At 42.8% G+C, this 23241-nt stretch overlaps 1 protein-coding gene across 1 annotated transcript in view; it reads left to right on the forward strand.

Moving 5' to 3' along the window:
* Positions 1-23241, forward strand: part of SLC1A7 (solute carrier family 1 member 7) — a 73274-nt gene that overhangs the window by 1494 nt on the left and 48539 nt on the right. Inside the window, exon 3 of the mRNA XM_054980797.1 lies at positions 20319-20534. Coding sequence (XP_054836772.1) covers positions 20319-20534 — 216 coding nt within the window. The remainder of the gene's footprint in view (positions 1-20318; positions 20535-23241) is intronic.

Genomic DNA, 23241 nt, shown 5'->3' on the forward strand with positions numbered 1-23241 from the left:
AAAAAGTTACAGCTTTACCTCAGAAGGTCACTGACTGGAGTACTCATTTGTTTTTGCCAGTAAAAACTTGTAGAAATTGTAATTGTAGTTGAATCAGATTACTTATGAAGTAGACACACCCATGAAAGCCCATGAGGAGAGATCTAGAACGGGTAAGAAGCCAGTAGGGATAGAGTCACTCCTTCACTCCTCATCAAGTAGCTTTTCTAAAGAAAAATGCCTTCAAGGTTCAAACGTGCATTTCTGCATAACATGTATTTATCCCTTTAATGATTTATTGTCTGTACTTTCAATATCCTATGGTTTGTACCATGCTGTAAAGTTCGTTAAAAACCACTGTTATATAGAAAACGGTTGTCAGCATAAATAATCCCTTGTTTGGGAAATAATAAGAACAGGCGAACAAGTTACATAATGTCCGCTGTGCTGTTGCACAGGCAACCACATTACCCCACTCCATCTGTTGCCACATATATAACAGTACATGTAACTCTTTTTATGTTTATGTAATGTTCAGTGCAATCCTAAGAAGAGTTACTCCAGTCTAAGCCTATTGAATTCAGTGGACTTAGACTGAAATAAGGATTGCATTGATATTTGAGATTTATTTCTTTACAGTGTAGGGCATTCACTTTTTGCTTTACAGAAAAGTATTAAATACACGTAAGGCTTCATAGAAATAATAGACCAAGAGCCCGTGTGGAATCATTTACTTCATGAACTAAAAACATTCAGTGTTATTTTCTTTACTCAAGCTGCAACCTCTTCTACACCTGATTCTAACTACACTTTGTATTTCAGTTTTTTATATTAATAAATTAGTTTTGTTACATAGTATGTAATAGCTATGTAATAGTTAACATCTGATTACAAAACAGTCTACTCACATAAATAATGTTTTGTGACAAATTAATATATTTAATGTACACAAATAAATAAAATTATTTCAGAAACCAAATATCCTAAAATTACTCGTACTCATGTATATATTTACTGAAAAACAACATACCACTAACCAATTTTGGATATATTATGTGTACTACTTTTTCGGAATTAGGAAAATGTAATGTGTAATGCATAACAACATAGAATACAGTTTGTTATTTGCTTATATTTTAGAGGATTTGTTTCCCATTTTTCTGTTTGAAAATAATCCCCAAGGAGGCTAACAGTATCAGAAAAACGGATCATATAACGTATCAGATAACATAGTAAAATAGCACAATTTATCAGTTAATCAAATAAATATTATCAGTATAAAACTCCACTAAAACACAACAGTAGTATAGGACAACAAAGTTCTTCTAAAGATGGTGTCAGCTGTGCCACCAAGGGAGTTCCACAATTGGGGGTAGCAGCATAAAAAGCTCTTTTCATTGGAACATGCTAATCTTGCATTAGATAATGTGGGTCCCTGCAGCAGTAGGCCACTGGGAGAACTCAGAACCTGAGGGATCATATGGGTGAAAGTAATCATTTGGGTGCTTGGGATCCAAACCATGTAAGGCTTTCATGTTCAAAACTAACACTTTGAAGTGAGTTTGAAAGCAACACTGAAGCCAACGCAACTTATAAATTGCTGGACTAAAATATTCATGATGGTGGGCCCCTGTTAAAACACTGGCAGACACATTTTGCACCAGTTGACGCTTCTGAACAATTTTCAAAGACAATACTATATAGGGCACAATACAGTAGTCTAACTTGGATGTTGTCAAGGTACATCTGATATTGGCCAATTCCGTTTACTCTAGGAATGGCCAAACATAGCAAATCTGCCTCAGCTGATAAAAAGGAACTCCTGGCCACCCCTACATCCTGCTTATCAAGTGACAACAATAGATCCAAGAGCACTCCAAGCTGTGAACTTGACTTTTCGGAGGAGTTAACCAATTCACAAAGTTATCTCTGTTCTGTCAGAGAAATGCAGGATACCTTGATTAACCTTCAGCAATGACCTTATCTCAGAGAAAACATGCTTTCTTGGGAATGAAGTTATTATAAACTACAGGCTGAGAAAAGTTGAGATTCCTTTATGGAGACAACTACGCAGACTGGAAATGACCATTTGCCCACCTGCTAGGAAGAGGCAAGATAGATTGCTGTTTGATATCCTGAATTGGACCATAAAGGGATGTGTGCTTTGATTGGATTGGAGAAAAGGTACAAAGCAGTGCACGTGGGACCCACTCCAAATTTCATGATAGGTCAAAGTGAAGCCCTCCCAGCTGGGACAGGAAAGGTTAAAAGGTCTGGACATCCTGTCAAAAGAATGCAAGGCAAGGTCCTGAGAGCAAAGGGAGTGAAGTCTATCTTGACCAGCCTCTATTTTCAAAGTTCCTGCAGGCTTGCATCCGTTCCAGGGAAGGGAATGCCAAGGTAATCCCAGTGACTCTACAAATTAGTTAGCTTCATATGTTTTATTTTTGTATTAGCTCTGTAGTGTTTGGATATAGTTTTCCAATGCCCTTGTGCTCTAGTGATTTGATAGTGTTTGGGGTAAATAAAGATCTTTTCCTTTTTTTTAAAGAGCACAGACTGTGGTCAAAGGATCTCACCCAGGGCACCTGACTACTGTACTCCTGTGTGCAATAGACCAGAAACTCCTGACTGGGCTACAGATAGTTAGCTGGTCAGAGAGTTTCTTATTTTTGCCTCAAGCCACAGGGAGAAAAAGGGAGAACATAGGGTTGCCAACTTTGGGTTGGGAAATTCCTGGAGATGTGAGGGTGGTGCCTTGGGTTTGGTTAAGGAAGGGACCTCAATGGGATATAATAACATAGAGTTCATCCTCCAAAGCAGCCATTTTCTCCAGGGGAACTGATCTGTGTAGTCTGGAGACCAGTTATAATTTCAGGAGAGGTTCAGGCCCCACCTGTAAGTTAGCTGCTATAGCATAGCTTGAGTGGTGGCACCAGACTGAAGAAACAAGAGAAGAAGGGAGGGCTGAGGACAAGCCAAACTCCCCTCTCACACACACAAATGTCCTTCCATCTCTTAGGCAAAGGTAGCGGAAAGAAAAGCGCATGGGGGAATCCACCCAGCATTATAACAAAATCCCTAAAAACAGCTGAAGTGCTGCAATAGAATCCTATCACTGTGAATATGGTCTCACCATTGTAAAACTTTTAATTATGATACAAACAGAAGAAAGGTTTTGTCCACACACATAAAGTGGTAATTGACAAAAGACAATATTTTATGCTGTTTTTCAATTAAAAAGCAAGCTTATCTATTCACGAAACTGGTTTACTTGATTAGATTAATTAAAATTGCTAATCTATATTTAACTGCAAGTGTGTTTGCGTGTATTGATGACTAATTCTTTAAGCAGTGAGTTCCAGAGACAGCACCACCTGGGCTGGTGTCCTTTGGAGGAGAGTGAGAACTGGAGACTTACAGCATTTTAAAAATATCTGCTATATTTACAAACTAGCAACTGAGCCTGTTTTAAAAAAAACGGGCCCTAGAAAACAGTGCTGCCCCCACTGCCCCCCTCACCCGCTGATCAGGTGGGCAGGGAGATAGTCTTCTCCCTGCCCAGCCGAGTGGCTTCATGTTAGAGCCTGTTGTATTAACAATGGGCTCTAGCTGCAGGCGCTGAGCCGAGCCACCCCACAATGGGCCAGGCAGCCCCACGCTGCAGTGCCGCCGGGCCAGGCTAGGTCATGCTGTAATGGGCCATGCTGCACTGGAACAGGCTCATCTGAGCCAGCTGGCACCACAATGGGCCAGGCAGCCCCACGTTGCAGCATGCCACCAGGCCAGGCTGGGCTGCACTGCAATGGGCTGGAGCAGGCCATGCTGCAACGAGCTTGTCTAGGCCGCTCAGCACCACAATGAGCCAGGAAGCCCCAGGTTGCAGCGCAACTCTGGGCCAGACTGGGTCACTCTGCAACAGGCCGGGCTGAGTTGCAACAGTCCACCGGTCCAGGCAGCCCCATGCATCAGCAGGCTGGCAGGCTGGGCTGCCCCATGTTGCAGCAGGCTGCTGGGCTGGGCTGCCGGGCTGGGCCACAACGGGCTGCCACAACTAGGTAGCCCCACACCACAGCGGGCCAGGCAGCCCTGTGCTGCAGCAGGCTGCCAGGAGACACAGGCCCACACCATAGCAGGCTTCTCGGCAGCAGGCTCCTTAGCAGTGGGTGGCAGACTCCTCGGCAGCGAGAAGACTCGGCACTGTGGTGCTGGTCTTCCTGTTGCTGGGCTGGGTCTTCCTGGGCCTCTGAAAGCCCCACAGCAAGAAGGCCCGGTGCCATGATGCCAGGCCTTCCCACTGCTGCTTTCTGGGCCTGTGGAGGCAGTGGAGAGGCAAACCATTTTGCCCCCGCTCGCTTCTTATCCCCACGCTCTATGCATGCACGGCATACTGCACATGTGCAGGAATAAGAAGCGAGTCATCAGTAACATGGTCTGCCTTTTATATAGTAGGATAATACAAATAGAACATAGGTAGAGGTAGAAAGACTCTCCTATATTTCAGCACATCATCTGCTATTCCACAACAGATCCAGAGCCAGTTTGGTGTGTTGGTTAAGAGTGGCAGGACTCTAATCTGGAGAACTTTGTTTGATTCCTCACTCCTCCACTTGAAGCCTGCTGGGTGACCTTGAGTTAGTCACAGTTTCTAGAAATTCTCTCAGCCCACTCACCTCACAGGGTGATTGTCATGAGGATAATAATAACACACTTTGTAAACTGCCCTGAGTGGTTGTTGTTGTCCTGAAGGCCGGTATATAAATCAAATGTTGTTGTTGTTTTTGTTATCCCTAGAGAAGGTGAGAGATTTTATAACACTAAGATGCTTCAGTCAATGCACAGCTACCAGCATCTCAATATATTGGTATTTCCAAATCAAACTACTCTTTCTTTCTCCAAGCCTTAATGGGTACTTCAGCAGAGCCATCTCCCAATAATTATCTCCCTTCCCGTTTAAGGAAACATCCACCAACATTAAGGAATGTCAGCATTCTTACCTCCAGTCTCCATGGGCCAACGCCATTCATATTAGACTGATTTGTGACATTTTAAAACGTTTATTTTGGCATTCAGTTATAAAAATTACAGTTTATCCTAGCTGATGTACAAGTCAAAAATATTAGGAATTACAGGTTGCCTCACAAACTTGTAATTTCTTGATATAAAATATCTGAAAAGTGTGGTTGGAATCAAGTGTAGGGGAAGTTGGGGCCTTATTTTTTCAAAACATAATTGGAAATGAGGAATATAATGGAAATATTAACTTCATAGAAGGCATAGTTTCCTCTAGCCTCCGATTATTTTTGATTGAGGTTAGGTTATTTTGCCAACCTCTAGAACATCTGTTCCTATTGCTTTAATGCATTTTCTGCAGAATATATTATTATGCAGAATATTCTAATAACATTGTCCTAGAGCAAAATTAAACTTAAAAATAAACCATAACTTATTAAGCTTTGATGTTGTTATACATTTGCATTCTATAAGATAGGTAACCCCAGAGATCTCTGGCATTGATTGTGTAGGCCTAGTGTGGGGTGCTGAGGAGAGTTTGCCTATCTGTGTGGTGTACCATCCGCCTAGCACACCATCAGATACCCTGTCGCGCCTGCTGGAGTCAGGCTGGATGGTGGATGGGCCTTGGAGTACCCGAAACTGATAGTATTGGGCAGGGCTTTTTTTCTGGGAAAAGAGGTGGTGGAACTCAATGGGTTGCCCTCAGAGAAAATGGTCACATGGCTGATGGCCCCGCCTCCTGATCTCCAGACAGAGGGGAGTTTAGATTGCACGGCACAAAGGGCAATCTAAACTCCCCTCTGTCTGGAGATCAGGGGGCGGGGCCACCAGCCATGTGACCATTTTCAAGAGGTTCCGTAACTCCGTTCCCCCATGTTCCCCCTGAAAAAAAGCCCTGGTATTGGGAGACTTCAATGTCCACGCTGATGATGCCGCCTCTTCCCAGGCAGTGGACCTGGTATCCTCCTTGGCTGTACTAGGATTCTCCCAAATTGTTTCAACCCTCACACATCAAGCAGGCCACATGCTGGATTTGATCTTTGTGATAGGGATAAATGAGGATCTGGAAACAATTGAACTGGTGGCATGGTCAGACCACTCGGTTCTGAAGGCTCAGCTGGAGATCCCCCCCGCCCCTGCAAGGGCGGCGAACTTATTTATGCTTGCCTGCGGAGACTTATGGATCCATTTGGTTTCCAGAATGCTCTGCAGGATCCAATACTCCCTGGTGGTTCGTTGGATGAGCTGGTAGAAAATAGGCAAGTCTGTCTCTCTAAAGCCGTCGAAGCAATCACCCCCCCCCCCCCCCGTCGCCCTGTTCGTTCCCGCAGCAGACTGGCTCCCCGGTATACAGAGGAGCTACGATGGATGAAGTGAAAGCTGAGACAGCTTGAGCGAGTGTAGCGGTGATCTCGCGACAAAGATGCAAGATCATCTTATAGGATGTTTATGAAAGCCTATGAGATGGCGGTGAAAGCTCCAAAGAAGGATTTCTATGCGGCTTCCATTGCATCAGCTAGCTCTCTACACTGGACAAATAGTTAGGTTACTACGCAAAGGAATAAATGGACAGAAATCTGACTAGGGATGTGCATGGCTGAAAGATTTGGGTTTCCCACTTCAGGTTTACCCAAAGCGGGGGGGGGGGGATTTGGGGAACCCCGGGTATTTAAATCACTTCAGTATGCTCCATAAAGATTCGGAGCATGCCAAAGTGAGGGGGGAAGCTTTGTCCCAGCCCCCACCCTCCCCTACTTAGCCCCCTGCCCCCACCCACCCCCCACTTATTCCCTCCGCCCCCACCACTTACCTGGAATACCAGCAGTGGCCAGCTGGGCGGTGTGGAAAGCTGGATTCGCTGCCTCTGGGGCCCACAGCAGCTAGCTGGCCAGCAGGGAAGGCCTCCCCCACCTCCGCTGCCACGGTGGCCATTTGAGGGGCGGGACATCCTGGAGCCGGCTCCTCTGCCACCGCACGATTGCTTCCAGGGCCCATTGCTTCCAGGGCCCACAGCAGCCAGCTGGCTGGCAGGGCCCTGCCACTTGCAAGCGGCAGGAAAAGGGACCTTTAAACTTCAGCTGGCAGGCGGGGGAATTCCCCACCCCACCAACTGAAGCCAGCCCTGGGCCCAAAGCTTCTCAAAGCAACCTGAATGCTTCAGGAAGCTTTGATTCTGGATTTCTGAATCGGGGCCAGCATGCTGGCTCCTATTTGTAAGTCCCGACTCTTTACAGATTGGGTCCAATTCGAGTATTTTTCCCGAATTGGAAATCTGAAGTGCACGCCCCTAAATCTGACATTAGAAATCACGACACTCAAAAGCCAGTGGGAGAACAGTTTAATCTTCCAGGACATTTGATTGCTAACCTAAAAGTGCCTTTTCTTAAACAGAAAAACTTTAAGCGGTGATGAACATGCTCCAAAGAGATTACAATGTGAGGTCGATGAAATGGAGTTTATTCACAAATTCAGAACAATGGACATCACCACCACCCAATCCAGAGTTGAACAGAGACTTAGGATTTTTATCTCACTATAGATACTAATTGCTGCTCTAATCAAGTTGCATTATACCTTTACATCCTGCCGTCTTCCTTTGCTACATCCCTCCCATCTAAACAAATTGCTTTGTACCTTTATGTCCTGATGCCCTCCCTTGTAACACCCCACCCACCTTTGGCTTGGATATAAAGGCTCAGGGATCTCCATTCCTACTTGTGTCTGAAGAAGGGAACTCTGACTCTCAAAAGCTTACACTCTGAAAATCTTGTTGGTCTCTAAGGTGCCACTGGGCACATATCCTGTAGTTAGGCCAAAAGGATAAGTATTGACTAAGACCGTCTCACTGTAAGTTCTTTGGTTTTTAAAAACTGGTACTTCTCAACTCCCTGTTTCTGTTTCATATAATTTTCATTTTTAAAAAATGAACAAATAAATGTCTTCATAAAGAACATAAATGCAAGAAGAGACACATTTGGTCTTTTATTTGCTGATCCAAATTCTAGATAGCTAAGTACAGAACAATCTCTTTTAGAAGGGATTCCTTTTCATAATGCTGTTGGATTTTTGATAATCCTCTGGCTTTCTGCTCAGATTCCCTACTGGGTCATCCCCATTCATATATTATAAAGCCTTGTTTAATTAGGAAAACTTACAGTGCATTTCTTCATAGTATTCCACAGTACTGGACACCTGCCTTTTCTGCTTCAACAATTCTAGGATAGTTTTCTATTATCTTTAGATTTGAAAATTACAAAACATTAATGGACATAAGTTTCACTTCTGTTGTGCATGAGCTTGGATAGTTTCTTCCAAACAACCATCTGCAAAGAACAACTCTTTTGTTTACCTGTATTAAAAGTTGATATCAGGATAGGAACCAGAATATATTTGGCTCATTCAATTGTAGCAACAAGAGGAATGTTTCATCCGCTGATCATCAAAAATATATAGACTCATGCATTCAGAGGGGGGAAATGTGTGTTCTGTAAAGATACTGAGAAAAGTAATACACAAAGTAGCTCTTTTTTTTCTTTCTTCTAAATAAACAAAATTAGCAATGGTTCCCCACATCAGAAAGCCATTTCATGTTAAATAAGAAACAGCTACATGACAGGGAATTGCAAGCAATTGTGGCTCTCCAATAAATTCACCAGTATGATACATGGAGCCAGATATATACTTCACTTGCACATGTTTGTTTTATGGCTTCATAGAGTTTTGTGAAGCAACTCTAACAATAATGTATGATACACAGAAATAAAATACATCTTGTTGCATTTATCTTACCTGCTGGTACATTAGAAAACTCATGCTGTCATAAAAGGTAAATCCACAGACCAGTTGATAAAATCCACAGGCAACAGCAAGCCCAAACTGGTATTTCTATTCTGTCAAACAACTATCATGCTACATCAAATCATCTCTAATGTTGTTGACTAAGGGGAATTTTAGTGGCAATCTTGTTTAAGAGGGGCTTTTCCTTAGCAAACAATTTTGAAACAAGAACATGACAGAGAGGCGAATGAATGAAAACAAACATGAGTCTTGTAGCAACTGCTGCAGGTTAATACTTGACCATTACTTCTTGACAGGATTAATGCCTTTCTAATCACACTAATCTCCTTTGACAACTTTATCCATAATCCATCTATTTCAAAGCAATATCCAGATGGCTTCTGATGGGGGAGGAGGAGACCAAGGTAGAGAGGCATGAGATGAATGGGTTTTGTAGGCAGCTCCTTATGTTTCATCCTTCCAGGGTTATGAGTCAAACACCATACAGAAAGAGATGGGATAATTACTTAAGTAGAATGTTGGGCAGAAAACATAATGGGACTTAAATCCATATTCCGTAGCTTAACTGGTTTGACATAATACAAATTGTATTGTCGAAGGCTTTCACGGCCGGAGAACAATGGTTGTTGTGGGTTTTCCGGGCTGTATTGCCGTGGTCTTGGCATTGTAGTTCCTGACGTTTCTCCAGCAGCTGTGGCTGGCATCTTCAGAGGTGTAGCACCAAAAGACAGAGATCTCTCAGTGTCAGAGATCTCTCAGTGACACTGAGAGATCTCTGTCTTTTGGCGCTACACCTCTGAAGATGCCAGCCACAGCTGCTGGCGAAACATCAGGAACTACAATGCCAAGACCATGGCAATACAGCCCGGAAAACCCACAACAACCATAATACAAATTATTTTTAAGCAATACTGGCTGTGTTTGTAAACTCCTAGATAATGGTTTCAGTTCAAACTAGCAGCTAGTAGTTAACTAAGGCCTTGGATCTACTGGAGCATTTCAATGGGCGAAAGGATATCCATCCATGGAACACAACTTTCTCACTTCTTCCCTTCTCTCTGCACTCCCAAATGCCCCTCGAATGATGCTCCTGTGGAACTGGGGACTTCCAGTGGATCCAAGTCTAATGGTGCAATCCTTTGTAAAGTTGCTTAAGTCCAGTGCACAGGATTGCATTGTAGATCTGCCAACTAATTTTGTTTAGCTCAGTGGAACAGACAGATATGTTGTTCTTTGTCCTCTGTCATCAGTTTGTTAATCTGCTTTGCTCAGAGGAGCAGGCCAAGTTATGGTTAAAGTCTGGTGCATTTGTGATTTTGGCTTTTGTGTCAACAAAGGCTTGAAGCCAATCAGAAAATTTAACAGTAGCGACCCTTGACTTTCCATAATGAAATACGTTCCTCATTTTACTGGGCTTGTTGTTGTGACTCCAACATCAAAACTGTAAGAAGTCATCTGCAGTAGCAGACCAGCTACAAGTCTTCTTGGATCTTATGCTATGGACCCTTTCCAGTCTGGTTTCAGGCAGGGCTAAAGGATGCAGATAGCTCCGGTGGCTTTAGTGGATGACCGCCATCTTAATGCTGACAAAGGCCATGCTTCATTGCTGCTTCTCCTGGATCTGACTCCAGCCTTTCACACAATAGGTCATGCCAGCCTATTGAGGCATTTGGAGGCAGAAGTGGATATTGGGGAAGTGTCTTGGGTTAGTTTAAATTGTTTCTCATGGAATGGACTCAAAGGGTTGCTGTTAGAGACCATCTGTCTTCATGGTGGCAGTTATCTTATGGGGTTCCACAGGTGCAGTCTTATCCCCCCCCCATGTTATTCAACCATTATGAAACATCTTTGGGAGAAATAATTCATAGCAGTTCTATATCTCTCTATCCAAATCCCCTGATGATGCAGTAGAGGTTTTAAATTGCTGCTTGATAGCTGTGATCAGTTGGCTGAAAGCAAAAAAAATTGAAACTAAACCAAGACAAGAGAGGGATGATACTGGTTGGGAAGGCAGAGATGTTTAAGTATATTGTACTCCATACTTTCAGTGGGGTTCAGTTGACCCTTGCAGATTCCGTTAGGATCCTGGGGGTTATACTGGATCCAGCACTGCTGCTAGAGAAGAAAGTTAATGCAGTTGAAAAGAATGTCTTCCACAGACTCATTCTAACCCAGACAATGCCCCCCCCACCTTGACATTGCTGATCTGGCTGCCTGGATCCACTCACAGTCAGCTCATAGACTCCAGTTGCTGCAGAATCCTACAGCTCAATTATTATCAGGAGCCAGGCAGAGCATGCATATTACTCCCATTCTGTAGTCACTCCACTAGCTACGCTGAGTTCAATTCAATTCACATAGAAATTCTTCATGACTATGATCCTTCATATCTATAGGAACACTTCTCTTCCTATGCTCTACCTATGCAGTTTCACTCTTCTGAACAGAGCCTTGGGGCCCACCCTGCAAATGGGTAAAATCAACAGTTGCCTGCATTCTCTGTGGTGGCCTCCACCCTATGAAACAGCCTGCCTGATGAGGTCAGGAATACTCCCACTCACCTGGCTTTTGGCAATCTGTGCAAAATCAAATTAATTAGAAAGGCTTTCATACACAGGTAGTAGAGTTGTGCTCTAAAGAAATGATTCAAAGAGATACTTTGATAGATAGGGAGTGTAAACTGTACTACTGTGCACTGGCTGTTATCTACAACCTATTGTATTGTTTATTGAATTTCCCAGTTGTTGGTTTTCTTGTGTTCTGAAAGTATAGTAAGCCCTGTTCTGAAAGTATAGTAAGTTGTTTCCAGGTCCATTATTTTTGTTTCCAGTATTTTGAATGAGATTAGTGGCATGTAGTCCAAGCTAGGCTTTCTACCCCTTCAGCAGGTACCCCTACTGAACTGCTTCTCAGCAGTTAATTACTTTTGTAGACTTTCCCATCTCAATACCAACCTATTCACTACATTATCTAGCCACAGGGTAATCTTGTTACAGATGATGATCTTATTAATGAACATGCTCCAAAGACAGGGCAATCTCATTATTAGACCCCTCCAGGATTTGTCACCTTGGACACTAACTGTAGGCCATACCCTAGTTTGTAATCTGGCATCATCTGTAATTGGACTACTATAGATAAAGGAAAGGTGTAGCAGGTGATGTTGGTGTACTTTTTTGGTCAGTTTCTGACCTACCACCCACCACCCAACCCCCCACTTTGCCTGATGTTATTTTTCTTAACAAATAATGGACCCAATCCAAGCCAAGTGAAGTGTTTTCTGGTTCTATTGGGAAGCAGTTAAGTTTTTGTGTTACGTTTACATGAGAGCACTATCTTCTATCTTTCTACTTTCCTGGGATTAAAAGTACAATAGTTTTGTCGCAGGCTTTCATGGCTGGAGAAGGTTAGTTGTAGATTTTCCAGGCTGTACGGCTGTGGTCTTGGCCAATGCCAAGACCACGGCCATACAGCCTGGAAAATCTACAACAACTAACCTACAATAGTTTGCTGGGCAAAACAAATCATAAAAATTTGATGTAATTTTTGTGAGTTTTCATCCAAATCCACATAATTTAAATACACTTGTTGGTAAATAGATGAACAGCAACTTGTTACTCCAGTATGAATGTTTGAAGTAGTCACTTTAGGTTCTGTCATGTTTATATTCCATAATAGGGTTTCAAAAGTGACTAAGAAAAAACTAGTCTGATCTCCTGTTGCAAAGTTAAGAGAAACATGAGCCTCACCCATCAGCAAGTGAAGTTCTTTACGGCGTGGAGAGAAGAATTACTATCTGATAATACCTGCAGATCAAGGTGCCATGGAAAGACAGACATGGTAGCTACTAGAGGTGGGCACGGACCGGAAAATGGACCAAAATTGAACATAATTTGGTGTTCGGGAACCAGCGGGTCGTGGAACACCTGTTTTCCATGAACCCCATGAACTTTTTGCTGGTCCATTGGCCCATGGTCCATTAAAGCCTTCCTGCCCCACTAGCAAGCAGTGCCAGGAGTGCTTTAACATTTAAATCCCCCCTTGCTTCAGCTGACTGATGGGCCACCAGTCAGCTGGAGCAAGGGGGGGTTAGAGTGCTCCTGGAGCCGCTGGCAAGCAGTGCCAGGAGCACTTTAACATTTAAATCCCCCCTTGCTCCAGCTGTGGCGGGCCGACCAGTCAGATGGACTAAGGGGAGTTAAAGCGCACCTGATGCCAGCCCAAACTGACGAACCCATTGGTTCGTGAACCAGTCCTGGACTGTGAAAAGTCCATGGTCTGTGGAACACCACAGACCAATGGCCCATGGGTTTTTCCCAGTCCATGCCCAACTCTAGTATCTACAGTAGCAATCAAGGCAGAGGAGAGCATGCAGATTCTGTATTGTGTCATAGTAGTATGAATAGAAGGTTTCATAACAGCAGTATATATTTACCATGGTTTGAAATGGCAGATCTTTTCCCTTACCAATTTTGTTATTTTATGTCCATTGGCCAGGCTTTAGAAATACTAGCACATTTTAAAGTGTGCAGTACTAGTTAGAGGCATCAGAAAAAACTAAATACAGCTCATATAAATAAGGTATTAACTAAGTAAGTATAAGCCACTGCAATCTGAAATAAAAGGACTTTGTACATAGATGGGAAAGAGCAAGAGTCAAGTAGCACCTATAAGACTAACAAAATTAGTGGTAGGGTATGAGGTATCTGAAGAAGTGAGCTGTGGCTCACGAAAGCACATACTCTACCACTAATTTTGTTCGTCTTATAGGTGCTACTGGACTCTTGCTCTTTTCCACTGCTACAGACAGACTAACATGGCTGCCCACCTTGATCTTTGTACATAGATATTGTACTGTAATTAGATCAATATATAAACCAATATAGCTTAATAATAATAAACAAAACATTAGACTGGCAGAAAATAAATAATGTAAATCACTGCAGTGGATCACAAGGAACTGGGAAGGCAGCATTAATAGGCTTCTTGGTTATTTTTACTCAAGGTTTGTTCCTGAAGCCTCAACATGAGTGAGATTCCTGGCTGAAATCAAAATGAGAAGTAGTACTTTACTTTGAATCTTGGTTGCAATTTATTTTGCTGTTGGCAAGCCAGGTAATAATGCAGCTAAGAATGCAGATAATATTCCCTTAGAGGGCTGATGCAGCTTTCTGGAAATGCAGATTATTTTGAAATGCCTGTTTGCAGAAACATTCTGAACACCCTATCAATTTGCTGCCACAACTCTGATCCTGATAGTTTGTCCTCTTCCTTTTGTCAGTTTAATCTATCATGAAATCTGTAAATGATTTAATGTATTAAGCTACAATAATTTGGCTTCTCTCGAGGAGGAATTTAATTAATGTTTTCTCATGATTTGCAAGGATAATGTTACCCAATGAGAAGGTCTCCTCACGAGTTGGGGGAATTAGCATGCAAGGAGAGGCAGCGAGGGGCAAGTAACTTATGGATCTTTTATGCCTATGTATACAAGGATCCCTTCCTCTAGAGAACTCTTTCAAAAACAGGCAGATGTTCAACCAAAAGGGGGGGTTTATTTATAAAATAATAAAGATCAATGGCATAAAATACACACAGCAAATACACACACACAGCACACACACACAGAGCTAACTAGAGAAACAATGAGGAAAGTGGGAATAGAAGTTCAAGGGTTGGCTGATATTTACCAGTTCCAGGAAAGTTTTGGAGAGCGAAGAAAGTTCTGTGGAGGAGCAGCACAGATAGCCAGCATCTCATGAAAGGGGGAAAAGGGGACTCAGACATAGTCTGAGGGTGTGTGGAGGGGAATTCCAGAATGCACACTGAGCACATGGCAGGACAGTCAGATATTCTGTGAAACATGTCCTGAGGTAGGATTGGGAGTGTCTGCCCTAAAACAATAGCTTGATGGTTGTCTCCAGAGGTGGGACAATAGGACTGGGAGGGCTTGATTGTACCTTCCTGAGAGGAACTAAAGGTGTAAAACGATGATTGATGACTCCTGATGGCTGGATGTGTGAGGCTTATCAGTTTCTGAGTGACTCAGATGGGGAAATGGGATCAGGAAAGATCGGCAGGGTGGATGACAAGATTAATTCAAGAGCTTCTGGAGACTCTCTTGTTATTCAGTTCTGCACATCTCTGGGGTGGGGGCTAAAGCTAGTCTGACCTCATACTCATATTCCAGTAGTTTTCCATCTTAGCCAAGCAGCCTGCTTGGGCTTAAAGCACATGAGGAGAGGAACTTTTGATATTCCATATTCATAAGCCTTCTTAATAATGTGAGGGTAGACCTGACCGCTAACAATAGGTAATAACAATAATTATATTTGAACACTGCAATTAATGCAACTGAATGTACCACTATCAGTCCTTCAATACCAGAGATTAAGTGGGACGGGCTTCTAGGACATAAGAACAGAAGACGAGCCATGCTGGATCAGACCAAAGGCCCATCCAATCCAGTATTCTGTTCACACGGTGGCTGACCAGCTGTTTGTAGGAAGTTCACACATAGGATGACTGCAACAGTATCACCCCACCTGTGCTCCCCAGCAACTGATATAAGAAGCATTCTGCTTCTGGTACTGGATAGAGTAGACAAAGAGAAAACCCAAAATACAGTGAAGTTTAATATTTTGTTTTAGTTTTTCCCTCCAGAATACAGTGAACTGAAAGCAAAACCTACAGGATTAGAGATTGGCAAGCAGAAAAGCAGTGCATTTTCTTAATTAATTTACAGGATGTCAGGAACCCGAATGCTAAATCCCACCACTATGTTTTCGCCAAATCTATGATAAAGGTTAAGCTGCACTTCAGCATGACCTTTAAATGACTTCATCAAATGGCGGTCACCACGTCATGGAAAACATTTTGGTATCCCCTAGTTTGTCCTGTTAGTTTTAATAAATTGTGATGTTAGTGTTAATAAGTTAATAAGTTGTAATGTTAGTGTTATTAAATTGCCATCTTCTGGGCAATGAGCAGGGGTCACTGGGGGTGTGGGAGGGAGGGGGTTGTGAATTCCCTGCATTGTGCAGGGGATTGGACTAGATGACCCTGGAGGTCCTTTCCAACTCTATGATTCTATGAAAGCATTGTAACATATCTGCATTTTATGAGGTTTTAGTTCTTTCCTCAAGAAAAACCTGTTGCTGGTATAAATAGTGAGAAACTTTGTTAAAATTAAAGCTTTGAAGTCCACCTGTGAACATCTCACAGCTTTCAAATTATTCATTTTCATTAAAAAGTTAATGTATTATATTTATTTACTAACTTTCTATCCTGTCCTTCCCTGAAGGAGCTGAGGGCAGCGTACATTGCCACCACCTCACTCCATTTTAATGGTGCTTTTCCAAATGAAGTGTAGCTGGCTGTTCCATACAGAGAAAATTATTGTTCCAACATAAAACTATTTCCAGATGATTTTTACATACATGGCACATCACTCAACACTCACATTTAACTAATCCAAGGATTTATGGCTTCTTGTATGTATGCAAGAAATGCAACATTTCATCTTCATCTGAGATTTAGGCCATATTTAAATGGTTTGAGTTGCATAGAGTAAAGCTGTTTCTGCCAATATGTATCCAACTTGTATTTATAGCAGCCAACTTTGGAAAGTCCCAGACAGGAAGATGTACATACTACTCAATTCATGATAAAATAAAAATGTAGAGAACTCAGGACCATATTTGCATTTATTCAACTAGCCAGTTTGGGTAGTGGTTAGGAGTAGAAATGGGCATGAACCACAAAAAAACTGAAACATGAGGTTCATGGTTTGTGGATTTTCACGAACCAGGAACCACAAACTGGGGCAAGTTTACGAACCAGTTCGTGGTTTGTGGGGTTTAAATGCCCCTTTCCGGCTGCTTAGCAGTGATAGGGAGAGGGGCATTTGACAGTTTAAAGGGCCCTTTCCTGGCTTGCAAGTGGCAGGTCCCTTTAAACTATCAGCTGGCAGGTGGCAGGGGGGGATCCCCTGCTGCAGGGCCTTTTAAACTGCCCAAACCCCAGCCCCCAGCCCCAGCCCACACTTACCTTGCCCTGCTGGCCCACAACTTCCTCCCCCTCCTCCCTCGAGGGGCGGGAAGGCTGCGGTGGCCATTTGAGGGGTGGGAAGGCCATGTTTGGCCTCCTCGGCCGCCCTGAGGGCCCATGTGGCGGAGGAAGAGGCCAAAAACAGCCTTCCCGCCCCTTCCCGCCCCTTCCCGCAGGCCAGCAGGGCAAGGTAAGTGTGGGGCTGGGGCTGGGGGCCAGGGTTTGGGTAGTTTAAAGAGCCTTGTGGCCTGCCAGGTGATAGTTTAAAGGGACCTGCTGCTTGCAAGCCACAGGAAAAGTTTATATGTCAGTCAGTCAGTCAGAGTCTGTTTATTATAGGCCGTCACAAATTTTCCAAACATCATGTCAACTAATAAACAGTTAACTTCCAGTATCAGTAAAAACTTCCAGTAAAAGGTTAATTAAAATTAATTAAAACAGTACAATATACCAAACTATCCCAAGAGTCCCAAAACAGCCTCATTCAGTACCACCTTAGATCTTATCTTCTTGGCTGCAAGTGCAAACTGAGAGAGACTCTGTAAGACACATAATTATCTGGCCATTTAAACTGCCCCTTTACGGCCCAGCGAACCAGTAGACCAGTTCGTAGAAGTTCATGGAAACGAGTTTCCACAAACCACTGGTTTGCGAACCACGAACTGGCCTGGTTTGTGCGGTTTTTTGGGACGTAATTCAATTCGTGCCCATCTCTAGTTAGGATTCCCCACTCCTCTGCTTGACGCCAGCTGGGTGACCTTGAGTAAGTCACAGCCCTTTCATAGCTCTCTCAGCCCTACCCACCTCACAGGGTGATTGTTGTGAGGATAATAATAACACACTTTGTAAACCACTCTGAGTGAGCGTTAAGTTGTTCTGAAGGGCGGTATATAAATTGAATGTTATTATTGTTATTGATATGTCAACATAATAGTACTTAAATAATGGTAATATGAAGTTTCTTAATTTTAAATGCTGAATTGTAGATTTATAATCTATGTATAAATTCTGGCCTAAACAATGTATAAGAGGTTCCTCCAACCAACACAAAACTATCTGAACAGAACAAACTGTATGTGAAGGAGATTAATAGTAGTAAATAGCCAATCAAATATATGAAACTACTAAATTATAATGTATTTAAATACAATGAAAAGGGAAAATCACAAAAACCAATCAAAAACATATTCAAAACATACATTCACACAAATAAAGCCATTCCAAAAGGCCAAGAAGTCAAAAGTGGAGTCTAATCCAGCAGAAGCAAGTCCCGGAATAAACAGCACGGTAAGAGAACGTCTCAATCAATGTAAATCAACACAAATAGATCTTTCTGTTTCTTTCTGTTACTTCAACAGGTATGAGGAGTGTTGCATACATTCACACAAAAGCTGTTTTGGAGTGGCTTTATTTGTGTGAATGTATGCTTTGAATACGTTTTTGATTGGTTTTTGTGCATGCATCTGACGAAGAGAACTTGATTCTCGAAAGCTTATGCTACAATAAAATTAGTTAGTCTTAAAGGTGCTACTGGACTCTTTGATTTTGCTATGACAGACTAACACGGCTAACTCCTCTGGATCTATCCCTTTTCATTGTATTTACATACATTATAATTTAGTAGTTTCATATATTTGATTGGCTATTTACTACTATTAATCTCCTTCACATACAGTTTGTTCTGTTTAAATTCTGACCTAGGCATGTCTTACAACATATACTTACAAAACGTTGAGTTGATGCCTTCATGATCCGCCATCAGATGTTGAGTGGTCCCAGCCTTCCCCTTCCTCTAGCAGCATCTTCCAAAAAGTTAATGCTGGGAATTAGGAGGGTTGAAGTACTGAAGTGAGAGGGGGAATTGGACAAAATTGCCCCTCCTCTCTTTTCCCTTACTGGAGTGACAGCTGGGTACAGCTACTTAGATCTAAGCTATTTAGCAACTGATAGTTAACAAAGTATATTTGTATTTTTTCACCAGCTAAAATGTCTTGAGACCCTGCTCTGCTGGATTTGCCAATTCCAAGTTAAGAATTCCTGGAGATTTGACAGTGGAGCCTGGGGAGGGCAGGGTTTGTAAAGGGATACCTCAGCAATGATGTAATTGTAATGCCATAGAGATCACTCTCAAAAGCGGCCTCTTCTCCGTAGAGTGAAGATCAATTGTAATTCCAGGAGATCTCCAGACTCTCCTGGAGGTTTGCAACCCTACATAACATGGAGAGCCTATTTTTATTTTTGTTTACAAAAGACATACGTACCTGGCTACAAAAACATATCCAAAGTAATTTCAGAATGACCATGAGCATGTGATATTGTGTGAGAACCCTTTGCTTCTTTCTATATAGGGAATAGACAGAGTATATGTGTGAAGGCATTCTTTTGTCCAGCCACAATAGGGAGTTTTGTTGTTGTTATCTTTACTTTTAATTAAGATTTATCCACCCACCTGCAAGTACATTAATCTGTAAGTATGCTTACTGTGTCAAACTTGCATGCAATGGAGGTGTCTTTTTTAGGGCTGGGGCAATAATTAGGATCTTTGATCATCTTTATTCTCAGAAACTGAAGTACAAAATACTGCACATCAGTTATGAAGGATGTCTGTGTGTTTCAAATATGGCATTTTAAAATAGATGGATAGGTCAAAAGTATCAGTCATCCCAAATCTGTATATTTTAACAGTTAAAACTGTGGTTGTTGTGGGTTTTCCAGGCTGTATTGCCGTGGTCTTGGCATTGTAGTTCCTGACATTTCGCCAGCAGCTGTGGCTGGCATCTTCAGAGGTGTAGCACCAAAAGACAGAGATCTCTCAGTGTCACTGAGAGATCTCTGACACTGAGAGATCTCTGTCTTTTGGTGCTACACCTCTGAAGATGCCAGCCACAGCTGCTGGAGAAACGTCAGGAACTACAATGCCAAGACCACGGCAATACAGCCCGGAAAACCCACAACAACCATCGTTCTCCGGCCGTGAAAGCCTTCGACAGTTAAAACTGTGTTTGAAATGCATGTTCACCCATTATAATCTGTACAGTGTGTGTATATTTTGTGGGCCATAGACTCTAATTTGGGAGGGAAGACAGCATGATATAGCCCTGTCCTGTCAGATCTCATAAACTACGCAGGCTTAGTACTTGGATGGGAGACCACCAAGGAAGACACTGCAATGGCAAACCACATCTGCTTCTCACTTGCCTTGAAAGCCCTTTTGCTGGGGTTGCTATAAGTCGATTGTGACTTGATGGCCTTTACTCACAGACCCTAATTCCCCAACCAGTCCTTTCACACAGTTTTGCTGTAAAAGAAGTTCTTATTTTTACATTCTTCTTAAAAGAGAGAGAAAGGTTATGAGTTCTGTAAAGAAGATAGCTCTGTCATCCTACCAGCCTCTCTTGACATCTTGTGGACTGTTGTAATAAGTATTATTCAATATGTATGTGGCAAAAGGTAACATTTTACCTTCTTTCCAACAGCTTAATGTCTGGGTTAGCAGCTCTGGACGCTAAGACATCTAGTCGATTAGGCATCATCACAGTCACTTACTATCTTTGGACCACTTTTGTGGCTGTTGTTGTGGGAATTGTTATGGTCTCCATTATACATCCTGGTGGGGCAGCCCAGAAGGAAAACACTGAGGAAAGCGGGAAGCCAATAATGAGCTCTGCAGATGCATTGCTGGACTTGATTCGGTAACTATATTCATTCTTACTGCTTTTATAAAAAAGGAAAAACTTTACCCATTCTGTAATTTTGTGGTGAAGAGTATTTTAAGATACATTTTGAAATCAATAAATATCTCTGATGGTGAATGTGTAGTAGCATGGAGATCCAGGGGGTTCATGATTGGTTGGTCATCCCTGTCTGTTTCTGTGGTTCCAGCTGAGAGACCCCAGAACCAGCAGAGGCCTCAGATGCAGAGAGGGGAAGGGATTAACCCCCTTCATCTCTTCTCAAATCTGGAGGAAGCCTGGAGAAAACCTGGAGCCTCCTCCTTGGCCTGCCCTTTGGCCCCTTATACAGGTCAATCTTAAGCACACAGATGCCCAATAATCTTCCCTGACCTACACCTGATTCCTGTTTGTTTGATAGCCTGGATGGTCTGGCTCAGGATGCTCAGTGTTGTATAGGAGCTATGCATTGCCTGGCCTGGCAATGTTGGCTTATTTGCTGTCAGGGCAGCCATGGGAGTGATTGGCAGCCCAGAGGTTGGGGCCAGGGTATTGGCCACCTGCTGTGATCTGGGTAAGTCCAGTGGAAGGTCTGGTCTCATACATATACTCCAGGAAGGTTGTGGGTCTCAAACAGCCAGGACATGAAGTCTGCATTCACATGCTATGAGGCAGTGGACCATAAATCTAAAGGGGAGAAAACAAAGGAATCATGTCAGCACTCAAGTGTTGTGATCTTTCATGCAGGACATCCACATTATAAGGGCATGGTCAGTGATGAGGGCAAATGGTTGCTAGCCAAATAATACTGAAGGGCCCCCATGGCCCACTGCACCAGTAGGGCCTTTTTTTCTACAGTTGCATAATTGCATTCCCATGCTTGCAGCTTGCAGCTTATAAATGTAATGGTGTATTCCCGCCCATCCTGAACCCATGGCATTCACTTAGGCAACACAGCCTTCATCATCTGGTTAAATTGCTTGAGGTCATCCATCTACATAGGTGATAGATAGACATGAAGACCTAGGTTATGGACAAGGCTTCACACAGGTGTTTTAGGAGGGTGGATTTGAATGTCTCTTGATCTATCAAGGATGATGGATGACCAGAATGCAATGGAAGCCTCTGGCCATTCGCAGCAATGGTCCTACAATATCCATGGCTATTCTGGCAAACAGTGTTCCCATGATGGGCATGGGAAAAAGGAAAGCTTGGAGGGCACCTAAAAAGAGGCAAATTGGCATTCTGGGCAAGGATGGCAGACCTCCTTGGTGTCCTGATAGAGGGTTGGCTAGTAAAATCAGTCCCGTAAAATCAATCCAAGGTCTTAGTGACCCCTTGATGCCCAGTACAGGGGTGCTTCCTTCAATACTTCCTGCCATGGCTAGTCTCACCTCCTTCCTCTCTGTAGGCTTATTGGGCAATTTGGCTACACAGCCCACTCTTGTAAACTACCCAAGGTACCAGACTGCTCACCAAGCATCAGTGATGGCTCTGTCAGTCACCTCTAGGTTGCCCCTCAGAGTCTTCAAAGTGGGATCAAATGCTTGGGTGGCTATGAAGCCTGGATTGGGTCCCCCAACTTTGGTCCCTGGGGCCCCTGGTAACCCTACCCAGGTTAGTCCACAAGAATGTCTGGTCTTGGACAAACAGTAATCAGATATTCAGTATACCAGAAACAAAATCCTGAAATGTTAATGGGGGCACACTTTCACCTCTTATGTGAATAACCTCCAGGAACTTAATTGGATGATGCATTGCTTCATCCTTTCCATAGCTGCAGCCAATGAATCAACCTGAGATAGGGATTTTAACTTGTGTGAGCTTTGTCAAACCTTTTGGTTACTACCAGGGCCACCACTGCCTATCAAGTAAGAAGATAATAGCAGGCCATCATCTCCCAGTGGTTGTGGGGAGGGGACTGAGATCTCGGAACAGTCCATTGTCTGTTATGGATGAATGCCAGTGGCACCAATGATGTAATGTTACAGTGTACAGAAAGAGACAGCTGGTAATAACCAATCTGTAACCTAGGCTGAGGAACAGAAAATGTCATGTGGGTTGGCAGACACAGAACAGCTAGATTCCTGCTGAGGAGAAATAAACTTATTTATTATAAACTTATAAATAAAATTTATAAACCTGTGCAAGCAATCTGCATGACTGGCTGTTGGGGACAAAATCTAAAGAACTTCTTCTGGAAAGTACTGAAAGATCATACCCCAATTCATATTCTAGCAGAGTAATATAAGAGCTTCTTCCTTGTGCAGGCCATATTAGCCCATGGCCGGGCCTCTAGGCTTTCAGGTATTTCAGGTCGCCTCCAGAACTTCAATCTTTCACTCCGCTGCAGCTGACAGCCTGACTCTGGTACAGTAGGTACTAGATGGCAGTACATAGCCCTATATCCATTTTGAGGGTCTCCTGAAGAATCCTATTCACAATTTTAAAAATATTTTTATTGCGCGAGTAGAACTCTTCAGGAAAGCACATTTGGGGGGTATAATTGTTCAATACTGTAATATTTTGAAGTGAATACAATTTTTATTATTTATTAAAATATATAATTTATGGATAATTGTTTTAATATAAGAGACAATTTGTTTCACTTTGGTAAGGAAGCAGTTAATTGTTTTATTAATAGAGGTTATATAAGAGAATTAATTAATTGTAATTATGTGGGGGTGTGCCTCAGCAAAAAAAATTGATGGGCCCCGAGTCCCTGCGG

Source organism: Eublepharis macularius, chromosome 5 (genome assembly GCF_028583425.1).
Source record: "Eublepharis macularius isolate TG4126 chromosome 5, MPM_Emac_v1.0, whole genome shotgun sequence".
Lineage (NCBI taxonomy): Eukaryota > Metazoa > Chordata > Lepidosauria > Squamata > Eublepharidae > Eublepharis > Eublepharis macularius.